The 24,134-nt window shown below is 39.1% G+C and overlaps 1 protein-coding gene across 3 annotated transcripts; it reads left to right on the top strand.

The window, feature by feature from the left end:
* Window positions 1–376: 376 nt before the first annotated feature.
* Window positions 377–22,553, top strand: PRRC1 (proline rich coiled-coil 1). 3 transcript variants are annotated; one of them, XM_018072918.1, is made up of 9 exons: window positions 377–486; window positions 5,890–6,003; window positions 9,079–9,489; window positions 10,702–10,862; window positions 13,255–13,357; window positions 16,077–16,240; window positions 17,602–17,705; window positions 18,582–18,684; window positions 21,375–22,553. In XM_018072918.1, exons 2-9 carry the CDS (start codon window positions 5,910–5,912, stop codon window positions 21,582–21,584), a joined length of 1,350 nt encoding a protein of 449 aa, XP_017928407.1. In that variant the 5' UTR covers window positions 377–486; window positions 5,890–5,909; the 3' UTR covers window positions 21,585–22,553. The 3 variants fall into 3 exon arrangements, with proteins under 3 accessions (XP_017928407.1, XP_017928409.1, XP_017928408.1); XM_018072920.1 differs by having other exon boundaries at window positions 401–500; XM_018072919.2 differs by lacking the exon at window positions 377–486 and adding an exon at window positions 613–720.
* The last annotated feature ends 1,581 nt before the right edge of the window (window positions 22,554–24,134 follow it).

A 24,134-nucleotide genomic window follows, 5' to 3' on the forward strand; every position in this document is an offset into this window, starting at 1 on the left:
CTGTACCACTCGGAGCCGTGGTCTAGCTGACTGCTGTTCAATCACAGGTTGGACCAATGACATCAGAGCTTTCTTCCAACCTGATTCCATGGATTATGGAATTTTAACGGAGCTACACTTCAAATCCCCCTAAACAGAAATCCAGATAGTGTGCCTAACAGTTATTCAACGCTGCGAGGTTTAACTGCACCGTGTAATTTCCTCTCCCCGCTCGCCCGCCCCTCCTCCTCACCGCCAACGTGGCACTAACCGCGTCCCGCCCGCGCCGCCATTTGACGCGTGAGGAGCGAACCACGCACTGGGCGCGGGGTAGGAGCGAACTCCCCCGCGTGGGGCCGATGGACTCGTCGGCGCCACGGGGCCGCTGCAGACGTGGCAGGGAGGGGTGGCGCGGGGCCTGCTGGGAGCTGTAGTCCCCGGCAGCGCCGGGGACATTCCTTCATCCCTGGGACGGGAAAGGCCGCGAACGGACGGGCCGGAATAGAGGTGATTAAGGCTCGGTGAGGGCGTTTGCGGCGGCGGGAGGAGGTACCGCGTTGTGACCCGTCGAGGCCGCCGGCGGGGAGGAGCGGGCAGAGGGCTGGGCCAGGCGGTGCCGGGGTCCGCGCCGGCTGCGGGAGGTGCGGGGTGTGTGGGGCTCCTTCCTCGTGTCCTGTCCTGGCTCGTCCTTCCAGCGGCTCCTGCGCTCCCCCTGCGGACACCGCCGTGCTCCGAGGAGAGGTGAGGGTCAGGGAGAGTTCCGGCGGGATTGTCCCGGTGCCTCGCTGGGTCCCGTGTGTCGACCTGCCTCTGCCTCCCACCGAGCTTCCTCCGGGCTCTAGAGGTGTTTGGGACCTCAGGGCTCTGCTTTCAGCGAGGAACGGGAGTGTTGGTCCTGCTAAACCCCCTGTGGTTTCATCCCAAATTTGCTTGACTGGCAGTGGGAATCCTCGCCCTTGGGAATCTCTTAATGTCGTATAGAAGCGGTGCTTCAGGAGGTTTATTACTTCTTTCAGTGTCGCTGGAGGTATTATTTGCCCCTTTTTAAGATTGTTTTTATTGTCAGATTAAAAAAAAAACACATTATTTTTTTGGGGGGAAACACCTCTGAAAGTGGTGGAGCTGTTGCATCCCGTCCCATGATATCCATGTCCCGAATATGATAGCAGTGTGTGTGTGATTGGTGCAGATTGTTGGGGTGTACAGGTGGCAGTTCCTCTGATGGCATTATTTGATGGTGTTAGGTAGTTGTATGTGTAGATCAGTGGTTCTCCCACTGTGTTCGTCAGTGGTCTGTGAGCTTTTTGATGCTTAAATATTTGGTAATGGGGGGTGGTGGTCTGGTGCAAACCCTGAGGGTTGGCAGTGGCACAGAGAATGTGTGAAAAAAAATAATTCTAATTCCAATAATTCTGATAAGGTTAGGAAGCTTTTAGGCCTGCAAGAGTCACAAAGCAAGTCTAATCCTTACTGTCACACCAGGTGTTTCCAGCGGTCTTGGTCTGTGTTAGGTCAGGCACACTGGGTTCTGGCTGGTGAACAGACTTCTTTCTTTGCATTTGTTTTTGGGTTTTTTAAAGGTGAAAAGGAAATGAAAGTGTTGTGATTAACATTATGCTATGAATATAGAATCATAGGATGGTTTGGATTGGAAGGGACCTTAAAGACCATCCAGTCCCATCCCCTGCCATGGGCAGGGTCACCTTCCACTATCCGAGGTTGCCCCAGCCAGGCCTTGTACACTTCCAGGGATGGGGCAGCCACAGCTTCTCTGGGCAACCTGTGCCAGGGCCTCACCACCCTCACAGGGAAGAACTTTCTTTCTCCTAAGATCTGATCTAAACCAACTTTCTTTCAGTTTGAATATTTTTCACTATCTGCTGATAAATACATCACATTCTGCATTGAACTGTGTTGCAAAACAATATATAATCAATAAATTCCACAATATTTTTTCTTGTGATTTTCTAGCTCATGTCAAAGCTCTGAAGTGCCAGTGTTTACTTGGATGAAGCTCAATTTAAACACAGCCCCAAAATAAAGAGTGCACAGCAGTGTTTACCTGCTGCAATCAGCTTCGTTATCAGCTGGAGAAAAGTTGACTTAGCTTCAGTTCTCTACTCTAAAGCATTAATCAGGAAAACTTATGTTACGTAGCACTGCTGAGACCAGCTCAATTTCAAGCCGAGGGATGAACTCACACACAGGTGCATTGTGACATCAGTAAGAATCCAAATACTCAGAAAATATGCAACAGGTATAGAGAGTTCTGGGGATTTGGTTTGGGTTTTTTTAATTTGTTTTGTTGGTTTGTTTTTTTCCCCTCTGTTTACGGCTTTGGACTTTGGAACAAGTCATTTTAACACAAGGTGATTAAATGGATGATCCCTCTCTGCCCTTCCTTTGGCTTTGGTGAGACTTTGTGTGCCCTCAGGGTTTGTCTGTGTTCTACAGATCAGATGCTGAAAGAAAGTTTGTCCCTGACTTTGTGCTCACCCTTTCTAAAGCAGAAAAAACAACCTGAGGGATTTTGCAGGTGAAACTTAACATACAATCCAGCTCTGTTTTGGTTTGATTTTTTAAAAGAGAGTTGTCGTTTTGTTTGATGTCAGCATCACTCCATCTCTGACAGCTGAAGATGTTTCTTCTGTTGTTTCGTGAGGAGTTTTTATTAGCAGAAGCACTTACTGAAATAGAGAAAAGGGTTAATTAAAGATGACTGAAAATACAACCTCATTATAAATTCTCAAGTATGGTTGATTTCTAGATACTGTGTTTTTATCCATGTGAAATTTGCTAATCTCCATTTGTAAGTAATCTTATCATTAGCTGTGAATTTCTATATTTTAGAGTAATAACCTGAAGAATGCTTTTGAAGTGGTTATGTCATTAAGATTATTGCAAAACATTAGCACAAATGTAATTACTTCCTATTAAACTAAAGTGAAAAGATGAATAATTTGCCAGTTAAGCCTTTTAGTCTCTAAATCAAATTATTTCATTCCTGCTTTTTAACACGAGCCCTGTCAAGATTTTCAATCAGAGCTTTACTCTCATTTTCTGTTGAGTACACAAAAACCTTGCATTTTGGAATTAGGTTAATGGCTGAAATGTGGTTTTAGGTTAATGCATGAGGTTCAGCTGGTGAAAATCAGTAAAAGTAGTTACCAGTTAACTAGGGATAGAGAGGTGGGTTTATTTTCTTTGTGTTATGTGAGAGTTTAACATCATCTCTATAATGTCTTCATTAATACTGAAAAGCTTACTTTTTTTAACCAAATAATTGATGAAAGCCTAAAAAATTCATGCTTCTACTTCTTAAAGGGGTTATTTTAAGGATGACTGGGATTATGGTTTTTCTGTATTTCTCTTTTCCATATCCCTTCTTTTTTACTGCCATGTAAGCATAACATAAGATTTTCTCCTACCAAAACATGGTGAGATGGTTAAATTTGTGAAATCAGTTTATCATCACAAATCACTAGATGGCAGTACTGATGTTATTTTCACCTAATTCCGCGTGCTTCACTGTGCCTGTCTCGGGATTTCTCCTTTATAGGTTTGCAAGGAGGCACAAAAGTCACTTCCTTCAGAAGTTAGGCTGACTTTTCCTGTTTTCAGGTCCTACTTGTTGAAAATCATGTGTTTATAGCTTGGGTTATGAAGAAATATTGCTATTACTTCTGTTTTTTCCCTAAATCACTAAAAGACAGTTACAGTTACACCTGTTTTCTTCTTTGATTTCGCATATTCCCATGTCTTGTCTTGTCGGGTTTTTTTTAATTATTTACCTTTTTTCATGCAGCACATGCAAACTACAACTGACTTAAGTTGAGAAATCAGTATACAGAAAGCTGTTATTTGTGCAGGCTTCTTACTAGTCAAGGCTTAATTTAAGTCAGTTCCATTGTAATTGTATTTTAGCAACTGACATGATTTCTGCACATTTGGGATTACTGATTCTGTTTTTCACCTTTCTCATTGCTAAACTAATTGTGAAAAGCAACTACAGAGTAATTTACCTTTCTACTAATTCCTGATTTTTCAGATGTGACTCAGCCGACTTCTCATGGGTTGCCCCTTCTCTCTCACCCCTGCCCAACTAGTGTAATAACTTTCTGAAGCTTTACATCATCGCTGCACAGAGCTGATCTGTGCAACTTTTTCAGTCATTCTGCATGGCCACAGAATTTATTTTAAGTGGGAAGCACCTCTCAGCAGTTTTTTAATCATGGCATTAGGTGTAATCAAGCAGCAGATTAAAAGAGCCTTGATAAAACATTCCTAGGTTTTGGTCAGTGATTCTTTTAATTGCACAGTGGATAATTCTTCCTTGCTTCACAGTGTCTAATTGGAAGAAGAATGACTTCAAAAATACCTTTGTGTGCAGGAATGTAAACTTCTGTAGATTGATTAAAATAAAGAATCTTAATACTTTAAGTTCTTCTGCTTGGTGAAGTTTAATGAAAGACTTTGCTATTCCTTTCTAAGGGGTGGTGAGATGTACTCATTCTGCAAGGACAGTCTATTCCCCACCAAACAATTATTGACCCTTTCATCCCATCTGAAAAAAAGATGTTAAATGAATTAGAGATCCTCACAACCTAAAATCCATCTGTCATGAGATGAGAGTTTTCTTGGAATGCTGCACATAAGCCATGTTTACTTTCTTTCTGAGGTTGGTCTCAAGCTTTTAATCTTAAATCACTTAATGCAAATTACACTGGTTTATCAGAGGGACTGTTGTTTCTCCTGTGTGATTTTGATGCTTTCATTTGTTTTTTAAACTCTTTGTGCACCTGTCAAGATTGACATTGACATCCTCCTTTCTGGATTTCTCAGTATGGTAATAACAGTAACTTTTCCTCCGTATTAGATTAGGAGTTGTATATACATTTAAAACAACAGTGATGTATTGAGGGACTTTTTGGTTTGGTTTGTTTTTTTTTAAGAGAGGAAAACCCCTGTATTTTTGTAAATGGAGTTCTGATTTAATGGATGTGGTGGAAAATAGACAGGTTTTAAGCCTGTCTATTTTTCATATATATAATTCCTTTATATAGGATTTTTATTTCATTAAAACTTCCTTAAAAACTGCTGCCTCAGGGAGTGGTGCAAATCATCACTGTCTAATTTACCAGACTGGTGAGGAAGCAGGGTTTTTGGTAAGCTACCTCTGCACCGAAGAACAAAAATCAACTGGTGTTCATGAAAATCTTAATTTTGATCTCTCCTTTTCTTCTGAGGCCTTGTACTTTAATTTAGGATTGTTGAATAAGGCATATAGCTCTACTTTTCTAGAAATAATGTATTCTAAAGGTTTACCCAGCTGTGTTAAAAGGTACTTCCAATGTAAACTGACCTTCACAATAAAACCCAAAGCTTTCAATTAACTTTCACTTCTAATAACATCACCAGGGAAGTGTGGTATTTGGATTTTACAGGCATAGTCTGTACTGGAAAACTTGTTCAGTATAAATTAATTTTGCTGTAATTTTATTCATGCTGGAAGTAAAAGGTCCTGATTTGGGTTACTACAGCTCAACAATGCAGCAAAATACTACCCCATAGTTAAGTTATTCTTGGGATATGGGTCTTACGATATGTAATTACTTTTGTGTTTTTACTCTTTTAAGTTGAAAGCAGTAGCTGGGCATGCACAGTAAGGTTTTTAGAAAGAGGCCTGGAGTTTGAGGTATTATCACAGTCCTAAAAATAAAGGGAAGGTACAGGAGAAATGAGACATGATGGATAATTGTGTCCTTGAGATAAGTTAATTTTTTTTCCAGAGTTAGTATTTGAGCTACTTGCTTAGTTCATGGATGTAAATAACTGTGTTGTGGCCTTTGCATTCTAATTTAAAATTTTTCCCCCTTATTTCTTAAGATACTTTTGTTTTTTCCCTCACAGCTTTGTGTAGCTGAAGGAAAATGATGGAAGAGAGTGGAATAGAGACAACTCCACCTGGCACGCCCCCACCAAGCTCAGCAGGGGCTGCTGCTGCTGCAGCACCTGTCTCATTAGGTACAGAAACATTTATTCATGTCTTTTGAAGCACTACAATTAATCCAAAACCATTGCAATTAGCATAATTACAGTTCTCTTCTCCAGGCTACTTGGAAGAATTTAAGTTGTTTTTTAATCATGGAAGTGTGCTCCTTCTCTTACATACATCTGACACAGAGAATATTTTAAACATTTTCTAATTCTTGAAACTATTTTATGAAGTCACTTGTGGTTTTTTTAAGGATACAGGGCCAGGGAAATAATACCTTCCACTACAGTGCGCAGTTAGATGAGCAGCATAGTAGGGAGTTAAAAACAAAACAGATTTACAGTCCTGTAGAGGATGCTGGTAAACCTTGGATTTTAGTATTCATAGACTCCTAGACTGGTTTGGATTAGGAAGGACCTTAAAAGTCATCTGGGAATGGGTAAGGATACTTTCCGCCAGACCGGGTTGCTCCAAGCCCCGTCCAACCTGGCCTTGAACACTTCCAGGGATGGGGCAGCCACAGCTTCTCTGAGCAACCTGTGCCACGGCCTCACCACCCTCACAGGGAAGAATCTCTTCCTAATATCTGATCTAAACCTGCCCTCATTCAGTTTATAGTCATCAGCCTTGGCCCTATCCCTACATGTCCATGTCAAAAGTCCTTCTCCAGTCTCCTTTAGGTTCTGGAAGGTGCTATAAGGTCTCCCTTATTGTGGCTGGTAGTCAAAGCATTTTATCTGATTTTGCAAGATTCCGAACACCATATTTGAATACCAGATACTTAATTTTTTGGCACATTTGGTATTGTTGAGTCAGACTGGTGCAGTGGATTGCAGGGGGTGTGCAAGGCAATTCACTGGGGCATGAGAAGGAAACACTAGAACTGTTCCCTCTTTTCCTATCACTGTCTGCCCATGTAAAAAGTCACTCCCCCTCTTTCTTAGAAGCCCTCCCTCAAGTACTGAAAGGCTCCTATAAAGTCTCCCCAGAACCTTCCCTTTTCCAGGCTGAACATCTACAACCCTCTCAGACTGTCTCTATAGGAGACTAAAATGGATTTGTCAGCAAACACTTTTGGAAGATGCATAGAAAACATTGGTGAAGACTTAAAGGAACAAGTATAGAACAAATTACATTGGGGGCTTGCTGTACAGTTTCATGGAAGTCCATATGTTCCCAGTGTGTCTAAGTTCAGTTTCAAAATATACAAATAATGTATTGTCAAACACTGTAGGAGGAATATGCTGAGAAAATCTGCCCTCAACAATAGGACTGCAATAATAAAAACAATGTTTTTATTTAAACTGTGGAATTGTAACCTCTGATGGAGAAGTTGCTTTTAACTGGGATAAAAATGGGTTCTGGAATAAGATTGCAGAGATACCATCACACATGAAACATATTCACTGCCTCCATTCCTAGGGAAGCCATTGCAGCAAAGAAACTGGAGCCAGAAGTGCACGAAGTGTTACGGGATGTCACCAATGTTGTTAATTTTATAGAAATGGCCTTTAAGTAGTAGATTTTTTTACAGTATTTTGTAATGAGATGGGGGGTGACTGTGAAATACTTTTTTCATATTGCAGAATTTGCTGGTCACCATTGGCAAGGTGTTGTAGAAGAGTTGTTGAACTCAATGTTGACATGAACTTTTTTTTTTTTACAAAAAGAAGAGTGTCCCAGATTTGCTGATGCTTTCTGTGATGACAAGGGGCTTTCAGCAGTGTGCTGCCTAGCAGATATTTTAAAAAAAATGCACTTATAGTTTGTCCTTTCAAGGTAAAGGTGGCATTTTAACAAGGAGTGTTATAGGAACTACTTTTGTAAGAAAGTCATGCTTTTGAGAAAGCACTTTGAAAACTGATATTTGGAAATGTTCCCATCATTATACATTCCTGTTGCCAAAACCAGTGCAAGTGTTCCATAAAAACTGTCAGATCTGTACACTTAAACTTGGAATGAGAATTTCCTGATCTGTGTAAACCTCTTCCAAACAGTTTCAGTGGAATTTGAACCCACTTGTTAAAAATATGAAAATGCAGCATGTTCATTTTGCAAGAACAATCAATTGACGTCAGGGAAGATGAAAGTTTTTCTGCCTGCATTTCAAGGAAAACCTGTGCATGATTGATAAGTGGGAGTGGAAAATGAAATAGTAAGATATAGCAAACACAACCAATGATGCAGTTCTTCCATTTTGATCAATTTGAGGTATCTTTTCCAGCTATGGTGGCCCTTAAAGCCAAGTATCAAAATAGTCTGAACACAGAACCTTCAAATTGCTGCATCATGAGGTGTTAAACCAAGATGTAAAAATTATTGAGGTTTCTTCAGTGGCACTGCTCACTCTAAAAAGCTGCTATCAATAATTGTATTATATAGCACATTAATAATTATTAATTTATTATTATATTGAAAGTATATTAATAAAAGAATTTTGAGTGGAAGCAGAAGAGTTTTTGTACTGTTAAAATTTTTTCATTCATCTTTATCTCATCCTTTTTACATTTTTGTTGTGTATGTTTTGTAACATATATAACATACTAGTGCAGTGGTACATGTAAATAATTTATAAATAAATAAATTTACATGGGGAAGTGCTCAAAATTTTTTTACCGATAGGTGTTTGTGGTAAAGTTTGGAAACCACAGTGATTTGCTGATTGTGATTGGTGTTTAAGCTGAGACCAGTAAGCTGCTTAAGCTGATCCAACATCTTACTGCTATCAAAAATGGTAATTTCTGGTTTTCTGCCTTAGTTTATTCTTGAAGATGAGAGTGTCCTGCGTTGTTGATAAGCAGTCACTCAGAAAGAACAGTACTAGCTAGAAAATTGGGGCAGATTTCAGCTGCTCTAAGTTCAGTAGTCAAATGTTGACTTATTTTTTTAAGCTTGTGACAAATAGGGTCATGCAAGAAAAAGAGATGTGTCTTACAAAGATTTTGTCACCAAAGGTTGAGTGCAATTGGTGGTGTGTGAAAAGTCAAGCAAGACTAAAATTAGCTTTGAAGGGGGAAGAAAAACAGACCAGGTCAAAATTTACTTGTGAAGTAACTGAAGGCTTAGCATTTCTAAAATTATTTTTTTTCTCTTTTTTTCCCCAGCTTTGTCCAGTCCCCTTTCTACACCAGGCATGTCCTCTTCTCCTGCATATTCACCATCCTTGCCAGCTGGATTGTCTCCAATTCCTCCTCCTCCTCCTCCTCCTCCTCCTCCTCCTCCTCTGACTTCGGCTTCTCTCCCACCTGTGCCTTTTGCAACGATTTCTTCTCTTGCACCATCTCAAAGTCCTGCCCTACCTCTTGCTTCCCCTTTAACCTTTAGTACCCCCACGTCCCAGTTCTCTGCTCCTCCTGCCGTCAAGTTTACTGCTAGCCCTGGTCTTCCTGCACCTCCCACTGGTCCCCCCATTTCAGGTTTTTCCATGTCCTCAACCTATGATATCACCAGGGGTCATGCTGGTCGAGCACCGCAGAGCCCACTGATGCCTTCATTTTCTGCAACTCCAGTCACAGGTAACTCCCCGTTTATATGATTTCCTGTTTGTGAGACAGGATGAGTGGCCTCCTGGGTGGCTTTTTTTACACCACTCCGCTACTTCAGCTTCTTTATAATTATAGGTACACTTAATTAGCATAGTTGCACTCAGGAGAAGGGATAATAGCCTTTAAAATACAGTCATGGTCCAGGACAGCAAGTCCATGTTAGTGGTGTTCTGGTAGTGTTCAAGTTCACAGAGAAATCTTTAAAAACTTTATTTTTTGTTAACTTGCACAGGAAAGCCTTGCTGAACATACATACATAGCTTTTGTGTAGCTCAGAGAGCCACCTTCACCTATTTTATTTCCCCCGAATGGTATATCTCAGTCTGTAGTTTCATAATTTTCAGGGTTTTGTTCTCAAAATCTATGTGCAACAAGCCCTACGTCGCATGACAGCAGTCTTTTTTATTGTTTCCAGTCACTAAATTGCATTAGGACAGCTGAAAACACATACCTTCCATGAAAACAGTTGCTGTTGTTGCTGAACTGATGTCATTTTAAGCTAGTGGAGTGGAATGGAAACTTGACTCTCAGCTGCATTTGGGCCAGGCTTTTACTGTTATTGGTGATACCTCATTTAAGTAGTCCGTATTAGGAAAATGTCTAAAAAGAGCTATCAGTTGTGCAGTGTAAAATAAAAATAACTCTTGATTAAGGCTAGGTTGGAAAATCAGTTGGAAATGGGCAAAGGCTCATGCTTTATTTTTTTACTCTTTAGTTTCTTTTGTTTTCCTTTGAAATATGTAAACCTTTCTCCTTTTTCTACTGGTACTAATTTCTACCAACCAGTGTTAGAAAATTTCCTACTTCTCTTATTGTATGAGAACATTCCTATCTCTTTGTTTAGAGAGTAACACCTACTGCTCTCTTTGCTCTACGGAGGGTTTATTTTGACAATTTGAAAACAATTAAAAGAACAACTTTTAAATTAACCTGATAAGAAAAAAAAATCATTGTTTAACTTTGTACGTAATGTACAGCAGTCTCAGTTCTTTCAGAAGATATTGTTGAAGTAATTTTTAACAAGCAGAATTGTTCTGAGACCTTCAAGAAGTGAAGTGAATCAGCCCAGTATTCTTCTCTTCTTCCTGCAGTTTTCCTGTCAAACAATTGCACATTGCTACAATATAACAAATTAACTGCAGTAAAATAAGTGAACACTTGTATTTTATTTGTCCCTCTTAGGAGGTGTTTTGGCTGATCCCATCACTCAACAAGCAACTTTCTCATCATCTTTGTCTCCTGGGGTTGGCTCTGCAATCACTTTTCCTGAGGAGCATGAAGACCCCAGAGTATCTACTGCCCATGGTGGAGCACCTGCTGGAGGGCTGTGGGGGTTTATAAAGGTATGGGAGTTTGTCTGTTACCTTCATGAGGAATTACCATTTTTTACTGACTATAATAAGATGTATCTTATTTTTTAAATACTCATTGCTACAAATCCTGTTTATTTTCCAGTCTCATGTGCAAGGTGGCTGTTTGTGATAGTGGTGTTTGCTGAAACTATGCTTTTGCTCTTCCTCTGTATAGAAGAGAAGGGATTAGACAAATGCAGGTGTTCTAGGTTAATTTTAGTCCTGTGTTAGGAACATATCTATCAGGTTCTGTCACATGTTCTTAATTCAGATGAAGTTTTAGAACCTCTGAAAGACCTGAAAAGTAACTTTTACTTCACAGTGACTGAATGCAGAAGAAGATGGTCTGGTTACCTCACCTGAACGCTTTGCATATCACATTTATAATTTCCTAATTAACTGAGTTTGATTTCTATGGGATGCAAACCATGCTTGTTCTGTAACAAATAAGATATTCTGTAACAGGTCTTTTTTCAAAGACAGACAAATTGCGTATTTTCTCAATCACAAAGAAGTGTCTAAGATACTTTGTAAGATTATTCTGCTAGAAGGCATGGAATATATAGTGCAGAACAGATTCTCCTTGTGGTGCAATCTAATCAGACAGACGAAATAAGCAGCGACATCAACTAGTAGAATATCATTAGCCTGTAACCTGTTTGGAGCTGTAACAGATGCTACATGTAAGTAGCATCATGAAGATTGTGGGGAAAAAAACTATCCTCAAGAGCAACACCATTTTCTGTACTGTCTCATACTAAACGTGAAAGAATCAAGTTTAATGTCCCAGCAGGGTTGCAGAGTTTTCAAGGGAGTTGCAAGCCCTCTTGAACATGAAAAGCTGGGAGGAAAAGTTGTGTGTGACATGGCAAACTGAGCCCTCCCCTACTATTGAATTACACAGTGATATGGTCTTGAAGAGCAAGATTAATTCCCCATCAGTACAGCAAGAGCAGAGTTGTTATGCTGCCCTTTTCAAGGAGAGATGTCTTCTTATGATCATAAAAACACGTCTTCTTTCATCCTTTAAATATCAATGTCCTCCTTTCAGTCATTACATTCGTCTTAATATTTGCAGTTTTCCAGAAGGGAATATTTTACTTGTGACATGATTCTGTAGCTCTTTTTAGAGTTCCAGAGCTTTCAATTGCAAATCAATTGGAAAACCAATCTCTTCCACACTGGTGTTATCTAGTGTTGCTACTAGGATCCAGAAGGTGTCCTGTTTGTATTTATGGAGAAGGTCAGTATTATTGACTTCAATAATGAAGCCCAGATTGTGGTTGAAGTATGAAGTGTTCCATGTGCTTTGCGTGTTCAGTGACCTCTTCTTGAGAATTTCCCAGGTGAATGAGGAAAGAATGAAGAATTGTTAACTACACTGAAAGCACCAAGTTCTTGATATATGTAAGGACACCTCAGTCTGTGTTTTTTAAAGGTCAGACAGAATATGGGACTTAAACTGGTAGTTATTACAGAAATGCATCTGGAATTCCCTACTGAAGAGCTTAGACAATAGGTGCAGCAGTTATCTTTAATTCTGTTCTTGAAATAGTTTGAAATACCCTTTTTCCCTTGGTATTCTTAAGAAATCATACACTGTTCTTCCAGATTTCCTTCAAGCTAGATAATACCCCAAACTATGACAATAATCTAAAATTGACAAGTTAATGATCTAGAATCAAATGAGATTGTGTCAGCTCCAAGATTGATTTCTACCTAATGTATCAGAGGCAAAGTTGCATACTACTGCAGTCATTGCACCTGACACCTTACAGGTTTGACTGTTTGAGCAATGAAGGCACCCAGGACCTGAATTTTCAACTTTTATTTTGTGCACTGCTTACATGGAAGATCCTCCATTTGAGCAATCTGGGTTTATGTTGCCATAGAATTGGCTGATAGGAATTTCAAGTTTAACTGCATTGTAGTTCACAGTATGGTGGTAAATTCATGTTTTACATTGGTATAAAAGTGTGAATTATTTCTCCCTGTTTGTGCTTGGCAGATGAACACATTAAGGCATCTTCCATAGGTAGAAGCTGCTCAGGAACCATCTCTATAATGACTTTGTGTTAGTTAGGCAGCCAGGCTGCTAATTGGAGAAGCACTGCTTGACTTTGCAAGATAATGGGGCTGTTTCTGCATTAATGCAGAAGATAATATGTAAACTTCCTGGTGTAACTGAAAAGCTGTGATAGTCATATTATGTAGTGTTTGTGCTGAGTTATGACATACAACAAGCCATTAAAAAGTGTAATGGTTAGAAACATACAAAGCAGCTTAGTATTTTTTGTTTCTTTTTAACTGTAACATTTTGAATTTCTTGAAGGGAGGGAAAGAAAACAGAAGATAATATGGAAATGTATTTGCTTAAATTTAGGGTGTAGCTGAGAATCCCATGGTGAAGTCTGTTCTTGATAAAACCAAACATTCAGTGGAGACCATGATCACAACACTGGATCCTGGCATGGTTCCCTATATCAGTAAGTGTTTATGACAAACCATTGGATGTTGCATATAAATGCCAGAGAAGTCAATATAATAGCATACTACTTTTATACTTGAAATGTAAAAGTATTTCAATTACATCTTGAAAATTAACAGGAAGGATAAGCACTGTGGTATTCACCATTTTTTTATTTTACTGGATTCCATTGCATGTCACATGCAAGCTGACCTGAGATTCCTACTTTGTTGAAATGGGGAAGCAAAATACATCATTTGTACAGGGTGATGGTGTGGTTTTGTTTTTTTGACCTGGCTTTTTTCTCCTTCTAGCAGTGTGATAAGCAGTCCTCCTCCTTAGGTGTGCCAGTACTGCCCTTGGTCTGCATATAAATGAAGCTGGTCAGGAAACTACCAAGACTGAGAAGAAACCATTAAAATGATTTTTTTTTAAATTTTCTTTTTCTGAGATTTTTTTTTTCAGCTGGACCTGTTCTGTGACCCAGTAACTACATTGCTACAGTGCAAAGCTACAGTAAATGTTGAGTATATACAGTTTGGCAAACTATTTAAGCTTTATGTTGCAGTCATGACTGTCCCTTTGTAATATGTCAGTATCCTGTGTAGTTTGACACAGTATGTACTGACAGATCAACTTTATTTAGAGAATGAATTATTTCTAATAAAATGCTTTGCTTGTAAGATTCAGGTCTAGTAAGCTAATTCAGTAGTTATCTCAAAGTTCTCTAAAGTCCTGTTGGAAGGAAAAGCATCTGTATGCATCTTGGACAACTTGGACATCTATCTGCTGCATTGTTTTTGTAGTTGCAGTTGTGGAAACAGGGCAGAGATTCATATGTACTTCCTTGTAAAAATGTATTCTGGCATCAACAAAAACCATGTGCCCAACAACAAATGGCCCCACTTCTCTCTGCTCTCTCTCCATTACTGCAGTGCCCAAGAAATGTGATCTTCCTCATGCCAAAACCTGACATTACCAAAGCTTCTGGATGAGGTGGTTGAAATTATTTTTTTTTCATCTAAGCAAATAGCATTTCTGTAGTCTCTTTCTTGAAAAGAGCTGAACTGTTTTCATTGGCACATTGTGAAGATGTCATCTGAGTCATGCGCCTGGAATAGGCAATTTCTGTCTGCCTAGGAAACGGTCACCCTGTAAGCATAAACATCAATGCTTTTATAACAAAAGATGTCAGGGAATCTTAAATTGAGTGTGTAAATGTTATTTCAGTTTATAATACACAGTGAAATTTCACAGTCAAGTGTCAGAGCTTAACTTGATGTGACAATTCTGTCCCTGATTTTACCAGGGTATACCTAGTTCTTATATTTTAGATTTTAGTATTTCCATATTGCCCTAATGTGTGGCAGATGTTATCACAAATGTTTTCATTTAATGCATGTAATATCCTTGTTTCTCTTTTGTAGTAGTATCTGTGATGAACAAAGATATGCTTTTGCTATTTGATGATCCTTAATACAAAAGAACATATTCTGTATTCTCCATCTAAACATGGGGCACAGTTACTGTTCTTAGTGTTGTTATGCAGTAATTTACTAGATCTGTTATGGATTAGTTTTTAGCTTCATTAGAAACTCTTTAACAGTATTTCTGTTCCTGGGCGCTCAAACAAGGCTAACTTCAGTAAATACCTGCAGTCAATTTTAAGCACTTGTTTAATTATATTAAATTCATTTGTATCCAGAAGGAATCCATGAAAAAATATACTCTCAATTATTTTTTAATCCAGTAGTTAACCAGTGTTTAAAACAATTGCCCGAAGTTCAGTGATGTGTACGTTCAATTCCATTCAGTAAAGCAATTGATAAATAAAGTTAAAAAATTACCCCCCAAAAACCCGAAATAGTATGTTTTACTACTGTTCTGGCATATCTCTGGTGATTCTTCATAAAAAATAAGACGATTCCTGTAACTGAGATCTGCTGCGTAATATGAGCAAAAGAGTAAATTGTTCTTTTCTTTGAAATTTAAGCTTTGGGTTTACCATTATCACTAGGGGAACTTTTGCTGTGATAGACAGATGTGAGGTATGATTGAGCTCGTCAGTCTTTTGTAGTAGTTTATGATTTCTTTTAATTCATGAATTGCTTTGTTTTACTCTAAAAAAGCTTAGCGAAAACTCCTGCTTCTTTATGGAGATACCCCCCGCTGGAAAACACACAGAACTGTATGCAAGTTTTTGGTTCTATAGATATTTAGCATCAAAAAACAGGATAAAGCATTAGGGAGGAAGACAAGTTTACACCCCAAGGGCAACTAAAAAGTAATGTGAGCCTTTTTTTAAAAAATGATGTAATTTGACAGCTGTTCACTGGATTTTATGTTCTTGATCCCTTTCATAAGGAAGAGTTTGTGTGTGACACCAGCATTCCTTACTGCTTCCCAGAACACCAACACGTTCTTAGAAATGGATGTCAGTTTTCCTAAATCTCTATAAATTGTCATCTTATATGGGTGTTCTGGTTTCTTTCAGGTGCTGAACAACCATCAGTTCCTGTTGTCTCTCTTTCATCCATGCTTCACTTACCTATTCATCTTTTACTTCCTAGCTTAAGTTACTTCTGCTTCATAAAATAACTATTGTACAGTGCATGAGAAAGAGGAGAGCAGCTGAAAAATACTGTTGAGATGGAGAATGTATTTGAACTGTCTAATAATGGGAATGAGGAAAAATACATGCACATGTGTATTTTACAGATTACAAAATTATTTTACAGGAACTGGGGGAGAACTGGACATAGTGGTCACTTCTAATAAAGAGGTAAAAGTGGCAGCAATTCGGGATGCCTTTCAAGAAGTCTTTGGAATGGCTATTGTTACTGGAGAGGCTGCACAGTCTAACATTGCACCCCAACCTGTGGGCTATGCTGCAGGTTTAAGGGTAAGTTGATATGTAACAGTACCCAAGTACCACCAACACAGAGATTCACCCAGAAGAATCTCATTTTCCGTGAAGTGGAAGTCAGTTTGGGGGATAGGTAAACATTTTCTTTTGGGTTTTTTTTTTGGTGTGTTTGGTTGGTTGGTTTGTTGTTATTTTTTGGGGGGTGAGGGTTTTGTTGGTTTGGTTTGGTTTAGGATTTTTTTCCCATTTGAATCATCAGACCAGTTTAGAGCTGCTTGTTGAAAGATTTTTTTGAGCTTTTTTGCAAACACATTCACAGCAAGTTAAGATTATTTATGTCAGTTTTCTTATACTGTCATTGATTGCCATCGCATCTTGCATACATTGTGATATTACTGTAGTTTGAAAGTACATCAGGCATTTTTGAATAGTCTGTGACTAGCAAATCATGTTGGGAATACTAGAAATTAAAAGAGATTCTTTGAGACTGAATTGCCTCCCTGATAATTCTGTAGATGAAAGATTGTTTGATTAACACTTGTCAGGGATCATGGCAAACAGATCTATGTTTTGTTTGAAAAGTAATTCACTGTGCAGCCTTGCAGACTGCTGTGCTGCCCCAGAGGAAGGGTTAGCAAGGGTTTGACCAATAACTAAAAATCCTGAAAACAGCTGTTTAGCATTGCTTTTTTTAAATGTTAGCAAAAACTCATGAAAAAGGAAGTCTGTTCCCCTGACTGTTGTGGCAGTGTTTGCAGCAGAGTAAAGCCTGTTCTCACAGTAATGTATTAGCTGATACAATTGTATATGGAGGTAAAGCAGAATAAATGTGGGTGTTCCTTTACTTATTTAGCTACTGTAGTGTAATGGTAGTAATATTTCTATTACAACTTCAGAGTGATAATAGTTTTCAAGTGAATGATTCCTACATTTTAGTTGGATATGTACCACAACAAATTGATTCTTTGCCTTGGTCTTACAAAGTTACTCCAAAGCACTCAAAGGCTCTAAACCCGAGAAGTCTTAAGTTGCAAAATTGTCAGTGTGAGTAACAGAAATATGTACTGATGCTTTCACTAATAGTGAGACTTGGCACAGTTACAGATTAGGAATTCTTTACCTGCTGCCCTGGGCTTTTTTTTGGAAAACAAAAAACTAAAAATATTTAATTAGTTTTATCATAGTGTTTGTTACTGTTTGGGATTCCATTATGGCTTTTATGAGTTTGGTTGTTTTTTTTTCCCTAACATTGAAATAAGAGTAATTTTCAAAATCTCTCATAATTTCTGTTTAACTTGAAAAGTATGTTCCAGAGTTCTTCTGGGATTAATCTGTAAACATTGTACTGTGTTGTGGTTCAAAGAGAGTGTTGTCTAACAGCTCATGTCACCCTTCAGGGAGCACAGGAAAGGATAGACAGCTTGCGTCGGGCAGGAGTCATCCATGAGAAACAGCCTGTTGTATCCGTGGAAAACTTCATTGAGGAATTGCTTCCTGACAAGTGAGAACATCAAATATATTGCTGGGGAGTCAGGAATATTCTTTGTTGACTCAGAGGAGTTGGTGTCAGTATCACTCTGAGCAGAAGAAAAGAGATGGTCTGTCTTCAGTTTTGCTTTGGCAGATTTGATTTTGGTGATGATGTTCAGCAATTTGTCCAGACATCTTGAGACTTTTAATATATAAAAATCATTGTCAGGTTTTTCCAGATTCACAGTATAAAAACAACAGTGAAGTTATACCGAACTGAAAAAATTAAGGAGCTGTGAAAGTTGGAATTTGGCTAGTGGTTTGTGCAGTCCTGTGTGCATCCTCTCTTCTCTTTTTCTGAAATTGCATCAGAAGGGATATTGGGAAATACTCTGGGAGGGGCAGAAGTGTTTTTCTGAATAAATCATTTAAGGAGTTGTTATAGCATTAGACATGCCAAAAAATCTTCTGAATATAGAACATGAGTGATAAATACATATATTTTTTAATTGTTAGGGAAGGTTATTTTATTGAGAAATGTTCTTTCAAAGATTGAATGAAAATTATAACATAATAACTATGGCCAAAGGAATGTATCTGCATGCACACCCAACCCCTCAGCTTTTTTTATGTCCTTGATTTGTAAGTTTCATATTTTTTATATATTTCTATGTATATTATGTATTTTACATACATACACATGCGCTATAATGTTATATATGAGAAAACTGATACATACAAACTTTACTTGAAAAATACCAGAACGCTTTGATGAGTCTCATTATGACATTATTACTGCATTTGAAGTAGATTTTGTAAAACGGTCATAATTTAACTGCTAATCTGTTGGTTTTCAGTTGTGTGATACTCAATACTCAGAAATAAAGTAATATGCATGTCATTGCAGGTGGTTTGACATTGGATGTCTGATTATTGAGGATCCAGTTCATGGAATTCACCTGGAAGCATTTACCCAAGCAACACCAGTACCTTTGCAATATGTTCAGCAGGTGAGTTTTCAGTTTTCTTACCAATTAACAGTAAGATTTAAGTCTTAATTTTATTTATGATGTCAATTCTTACTGGCAGTTGCTCCACTTGAATGTTTTCATTTATGAAATGAGGGTAAAAACTGTTTTTGAATCACATTAATGTATTACCTAAAAGTTTTCAGGCATTTATGGCAAAGCATTTCTTGATCAAAGGTGTCATTCTGTGTCACTTTGGAGCACTAGTTTTACTTTCCTGTTAAAAAAGAAGAAATACTGATCAAGAAGAAATCAACCAGAGAGAATTACTTCCTCAAAAAGGAAATACAACAATTCCCTTTGAGCATATAGACTCCCACCTAAACAGCAAGGCCGATTTCCTCTTCTGAGTGTGCTATTCTGACAAGGGTGTAAAATATCTGAAATCAAAAGGCTTCAATCTAGGAAATATCATGGTTCATTTCATTGAAAATAATGTACAGCTCTTAAATATCCCCAATAGAAGGTTTTCATGAGATGGTTTAAGTTTCTCTGGACGCAGGCTGGGAATTACTCCAGTCACTGCATGTCTCCTGACAGCAGATATGAGTCATACATTAATTAACTCTGGTCTGAAAATTTGTTTTAAATAAATGTTTCTATGAAGAATGTAAAACCAAAACTGTTTGGGGTTTGATCCCTGGGGGTTGTTTTGAGAAAACAAATAGTAACTGTTATTTTTTTTTTTCAGTAGTACCCATTTCGATAAGTGAACATTTGTGGGATTGGTTCTTGTTTTCCTGAGTTCTTGCAGCCTTGAAAAGCTGATGAGTGGCAAAACGAGAAATATTGCTCTGTCTCTGTAGTTTTCCAAAATGCTTTTCAAAAACAGTGGAGAAAGACCTGAAGCTACAGGAAAAAATGTTCAAAGGTCCCTTTCAAACCCAAAGTATTCTGCATATTCTGACAAACCTATGCTGTTGTAGTTGCAAGACAGTAGTTTTAGGAAGGGCACAGTACACTAATGCTCTTGATCTGCTGTACATGCACTGGAAATGGACTAATTCAAAATCTGTATGAAGGAGGTGGTTGCCTGTGATGAGCATCAGACCAGAGAAATGCAGTCATGCTTCCCCCACTCTTTCCCTTCTGGTTCCAATTGCAGAATGAGGGCTACAGATGTCATTTACCTGGACTTCTTGACACAGTCCCCCACTCAAAATTAGAGATGGATTCAATGGATGGACTGTTCAGTGGATAAGGAATTGATTGAACAGTCACATCCAGAGGGTCGTGGTCAGTGGCTCAGAGTCCTGATGGACATCAGTGACCAGTGGTGCCCTCAGGGGTCTGTATTGGTACCTATGTGATTTAACATCTTCATTAATGACATGGATGAAGGGACTGAGAGCTCCCTCAGCAGGTTTGCGGGAGACACCAAGCTGATGGTGCAGTGACACACCTGAAGGACCGGGCCATCCAGAGGGACCTGGACAAGCTCCAGAAGTGGCCCTTGGGAATCTCCTGAGGTTTAACAAGGCCGAGGGCTGGTCCTACACCTGTGTTGGGGCACCTCCAGGATCAATCCAGGCTAGGGATGAGCAGATGGAGCAGCGCTGGGGAGAAGAACTTGGGGGTGCTGGTGGGGGAGAGGCTGGACATGGTCCAACACAGAAACCCCCCATGCCCTGGGCTGATCCCACAGCGGAGGCAGCAGGGCAGGGGGGGACTCTGCCCCTCTGCCCCCTCAGGTGAGACCCCACCTGCAGAACTGCCTCCAGCCCTGGGGGCCCAGCACAGCAAGGACATGGAGCTGCTGGAGCAAGTCCAGAGGAGGCACCAAGATGATCAGAGGGATGGAGCAGCTCTGCTGTGAGGAAGGACTGGGAGAGTTGGGATTGTTCAGCCTGGAGAAAAGAAGCTTTGGGGTGACCTAATTGTGGCCTTCCAGGACGTGAAGGGGCTACAAGAAGGATGGAGAGAGTCTATTTACAAAGGCCTGGGGTGACAGGACAGGAAGGAATGGTTTCACACTGACAGGCAGAATGTTTAGCTTAGATAGTAGGAAGAAATTGTTACCTGTGAGGATGGTGAGGCCCTGGCACAGGTTGTCCAGAGAAGCTGAGGCTACCTCATCCCTGGAAGTGTTTAAGGCCAGGTTGGATAGGCTTGGAGCAACCTGGTCTGGTGTAAGGTGTCCCTGCCCACGGCAAGGGAGTTGGAACTACGTGAGCTTTAAGGTCTCTTCCAATCCAAACCATTCTACAATTCTGTGAAATGACACTATATAATCTCTTCGTGATCTCATGCAAATCTCTCAGCCATTCTTTTCTGCCAGGCTCAACTTTCTCCTTGCATTTGGCTACTTGCCTGCTTCAGAGGGACATTTTAATTGTTTTTAAAGCTTTTGGAGGGTATGTATTGTGTAAAAACATACTGTTATTGATTCCATCTATTGGCTACTTTATAAGAGAATGGCAGTATGTCTTTACTCTCTTAAGGTTTGTATTTTAGTTTATACTTTTCAGATGTTGCTTGCATCATGATACATAGAAATCCAAATAATTTGCTTGGCAAATTATGGGGCAATCTGAAATCTGATTCTGATACCCTTTGATTTGCCATGTAAGTCTGTTGATATAAGAATGATCACTTGTGAAAGTTGGTGAAAATAGAAGTAAAACTACTAATTTCAATCTCTCTAAGTAATCCCTTCTCACAATGTTGCACAGGCCAAGAGTCTCACTCCTCAGGACTACAATCTGAGATGGTCAGGCCTGCTGGTGACCTTGGGTGAGGTGCTGGAGAAGAGTGTTGTGAACGTGAACAGGACGGACTGGCATGTGGTGTTCACGGGCATGTCCCGCCGGCAGATGATCTACAGCGCGGCCAAGGCCCTGGCAGGGATGTACAAACAACAGCTGCCACCCACGACCATGTGAGAGTGGCTGGTCTGTCACAGCAAGGAGTACTGGGCTTGGTTCTGGAGCTAATATGAAGGCTACACACTCGCAGTGTATGCAACACAGATTTGTAATCTTAACTCTAAACTGCTTCTACTTTTTAAGAAGCGAAGGTGATTTCTGGTAGTGGAAGTGAACAATTACATTTTTTGGCTATTATATGATTTCCAGTATGATTCACAAGGCAGGAAATTGAGACAAATGCATATATTTATAACTGGTACAAGTAGCATTACAATTTTTCAAGTGTAACATGCTATGATTTGACACCTTACTAGGCATTTGCTGAGATACTTTAGTTAGTATACTTTTGAAAGGGGATATTTGTTTAGCTGTTTCTATTATATTAGTAATATAAACATGTTGACAGCATAACATGTATGTTATATATATGCATTTCAATCCAGAGAGACTACCTTCTGTATTACATGTTATACTGGGGCACGTATTTAGGGGATACTTAAGACCTCATGAGTTTGGTGTCTGTATATAGTTCTCAGGAGTGATGCCAAGTAGTTTCTACAGCACATAACAGTGAGGTGCTGAAGAGCACAAATCCATGCCCTGTTAGCTGAAGTCTTTGCTAAATAGTTCTGAATTCTCATTTTCCATGCTGCATCTTTTTTTCTTTTTTATGTAGCAGTAATGAAATTCGTGGCCAGTTGAAACACCACAGACAAATTTCGAGTTGCTTCAGTGGGTTTTATATCAGGTACCACATATGCCACATGAAATCATCTCAGCAGTTTCAATAACATCGTTTACTCCAATGCTTCCAAACTTCACATTTTATATGGAATTACGTAGTTTATCTAGTTACAGCTGTCAGCAATTTGATTATGGAAAATGGTGATGTGTGTATCACTTGCTTTGCTAGCCTGGGTTTCTTAAACACTTCGGAGTCTTAAATGCTTTCTTGATGTCATGAGCTCACTGTCTCTCATATAAGTTTTTGGTGTGTCTGACGTTTTTCATGGCTGTAAAGGCCCTCCATCAATGCTCATGCAATCTTAAAATCTGTATTTAGAAATATGGAAGTAATTGTGAAGAAAATATTTTGGTAACACTTTTTTAAGAAACAAAGAATAAACGAATACTTTTTGTTTGCCTTAAGCAGTTTTTCAGCTTATATTTCTCTGCCTTTACCTTTATTAGATGCTTTCAAAGAGCATTTTTATATACAATATACTTTTAAGCCAGCTCATGATTGTACCCAGTGGAAATCTATCTATGTCCAAGTATTTGGCCTTAATTGGTTTACTCTGTAAAGTAGTTGAATGGATGTTTTCAGCTTTTTACCATCTGCTGGGTTGTGTTACGGGCAATAATACAAGAGGAAGTTCAACAGGTAAGACATTGACATCCTGTTTTAAATTTATATTGCGATCAGCTTAGAAAAGCAGAGACACATTTGGACATGTGACTTTTATTACATGTACAGACAATTCCCAACTGCTTCATCACTGTAGATACAGCTGCAGAAGCCATTTCTGCTACTTTATGAGGGGGTAGGTTTGTTCGAATATTAGCGTCATGAACAAAAGATCAAGAAAGCTACTACATATACTACTATTATACTACATATGCTACTCTTTTTAGGTGTGTCTCACATAGATGCAGCCAAGTTTTTTGAGTTTGCATTACTTTAAAAGAGATCTACCTGGTCCTTAAACTAAGGTTCTTCAAAATGTTGGAGATCGTTCATTAACTGCACTTGTTGCTGGTTTTTGTACACTTAAGGCAATGGTTCTTTAAGTCCCCTGTGCATTGTACAATGGCAGGGTTTTAACTGTTATTGTGAGAAAGGAGCAGAGCAGTGATAAATTCAGGCTGAACTTTAGAAGGTATGTATAGGCTGATGAGAGGTGGGTGAGCTTTCAGAAATATCAGCACAAGGGTTTTGTATATAGGAAGAATACTGGATTTTTTTTTCTGAGGCTGAAAAATAATTTCAGGACTATATATATACACATGTACGTCTATAAGTACTTTGTAGAACTGACACACCCTCTCTGCAAGATTTGATATATGAATTTTAGGCATGGTGTCACAAGTAGGGATTTTGAAGGAGACTGTGACTGGGTTATTGTTAGAGAAGAGCTGAAAATTTAAGTGTGCAGAAACTGCTTTACTCAAATGAAACTTTTTCTCCTGGACTTCATTTGCACATTCTAATCAGCTTTTTGGTTTAGAAAGTGTACCGTTATCCCAGTTCTTAGGCTGTGCCCTTAGAGATTGACTTTGCAAGCAGCTGTAATGGCTTAAGGTGTTACAGCCCTGTCAGTGGAAGTTTCTGCCCCTGCAGATTTTCTTGTGGAATTAGCTCTGAATGTTAATTATGAGCTGAAGTTACCTGTGACTGCTCTCCCACTCTTGTTTTAACAGCAGCAAACCTGAGTTGAAAAGTTTCTGCTCTGGGCCTGGCCTTAGTTTTTTCATCACAACACTACTCAGAACATTGTGGCTCTGTCAGAAAAATCCTGGTTATGAAGTTCCCCACACAATTTTGTTGAAACTAGTCTGATAACT

This window comes from Manacus vitellinus, unplaced genomic scaffold, assembly GCF_001715985.3.
Source record: "Manacus vitellinus isolate BGI_N305 unplaced genomic scaffold, ASM171598v3 scaffold_23_pilon, whole genome shotgun sequence".
NCBI lineage: Eukaryota > Metazoa > Chordata > Aves > Passeriformes > Pipridae > Manacus > Manacus vitellinus.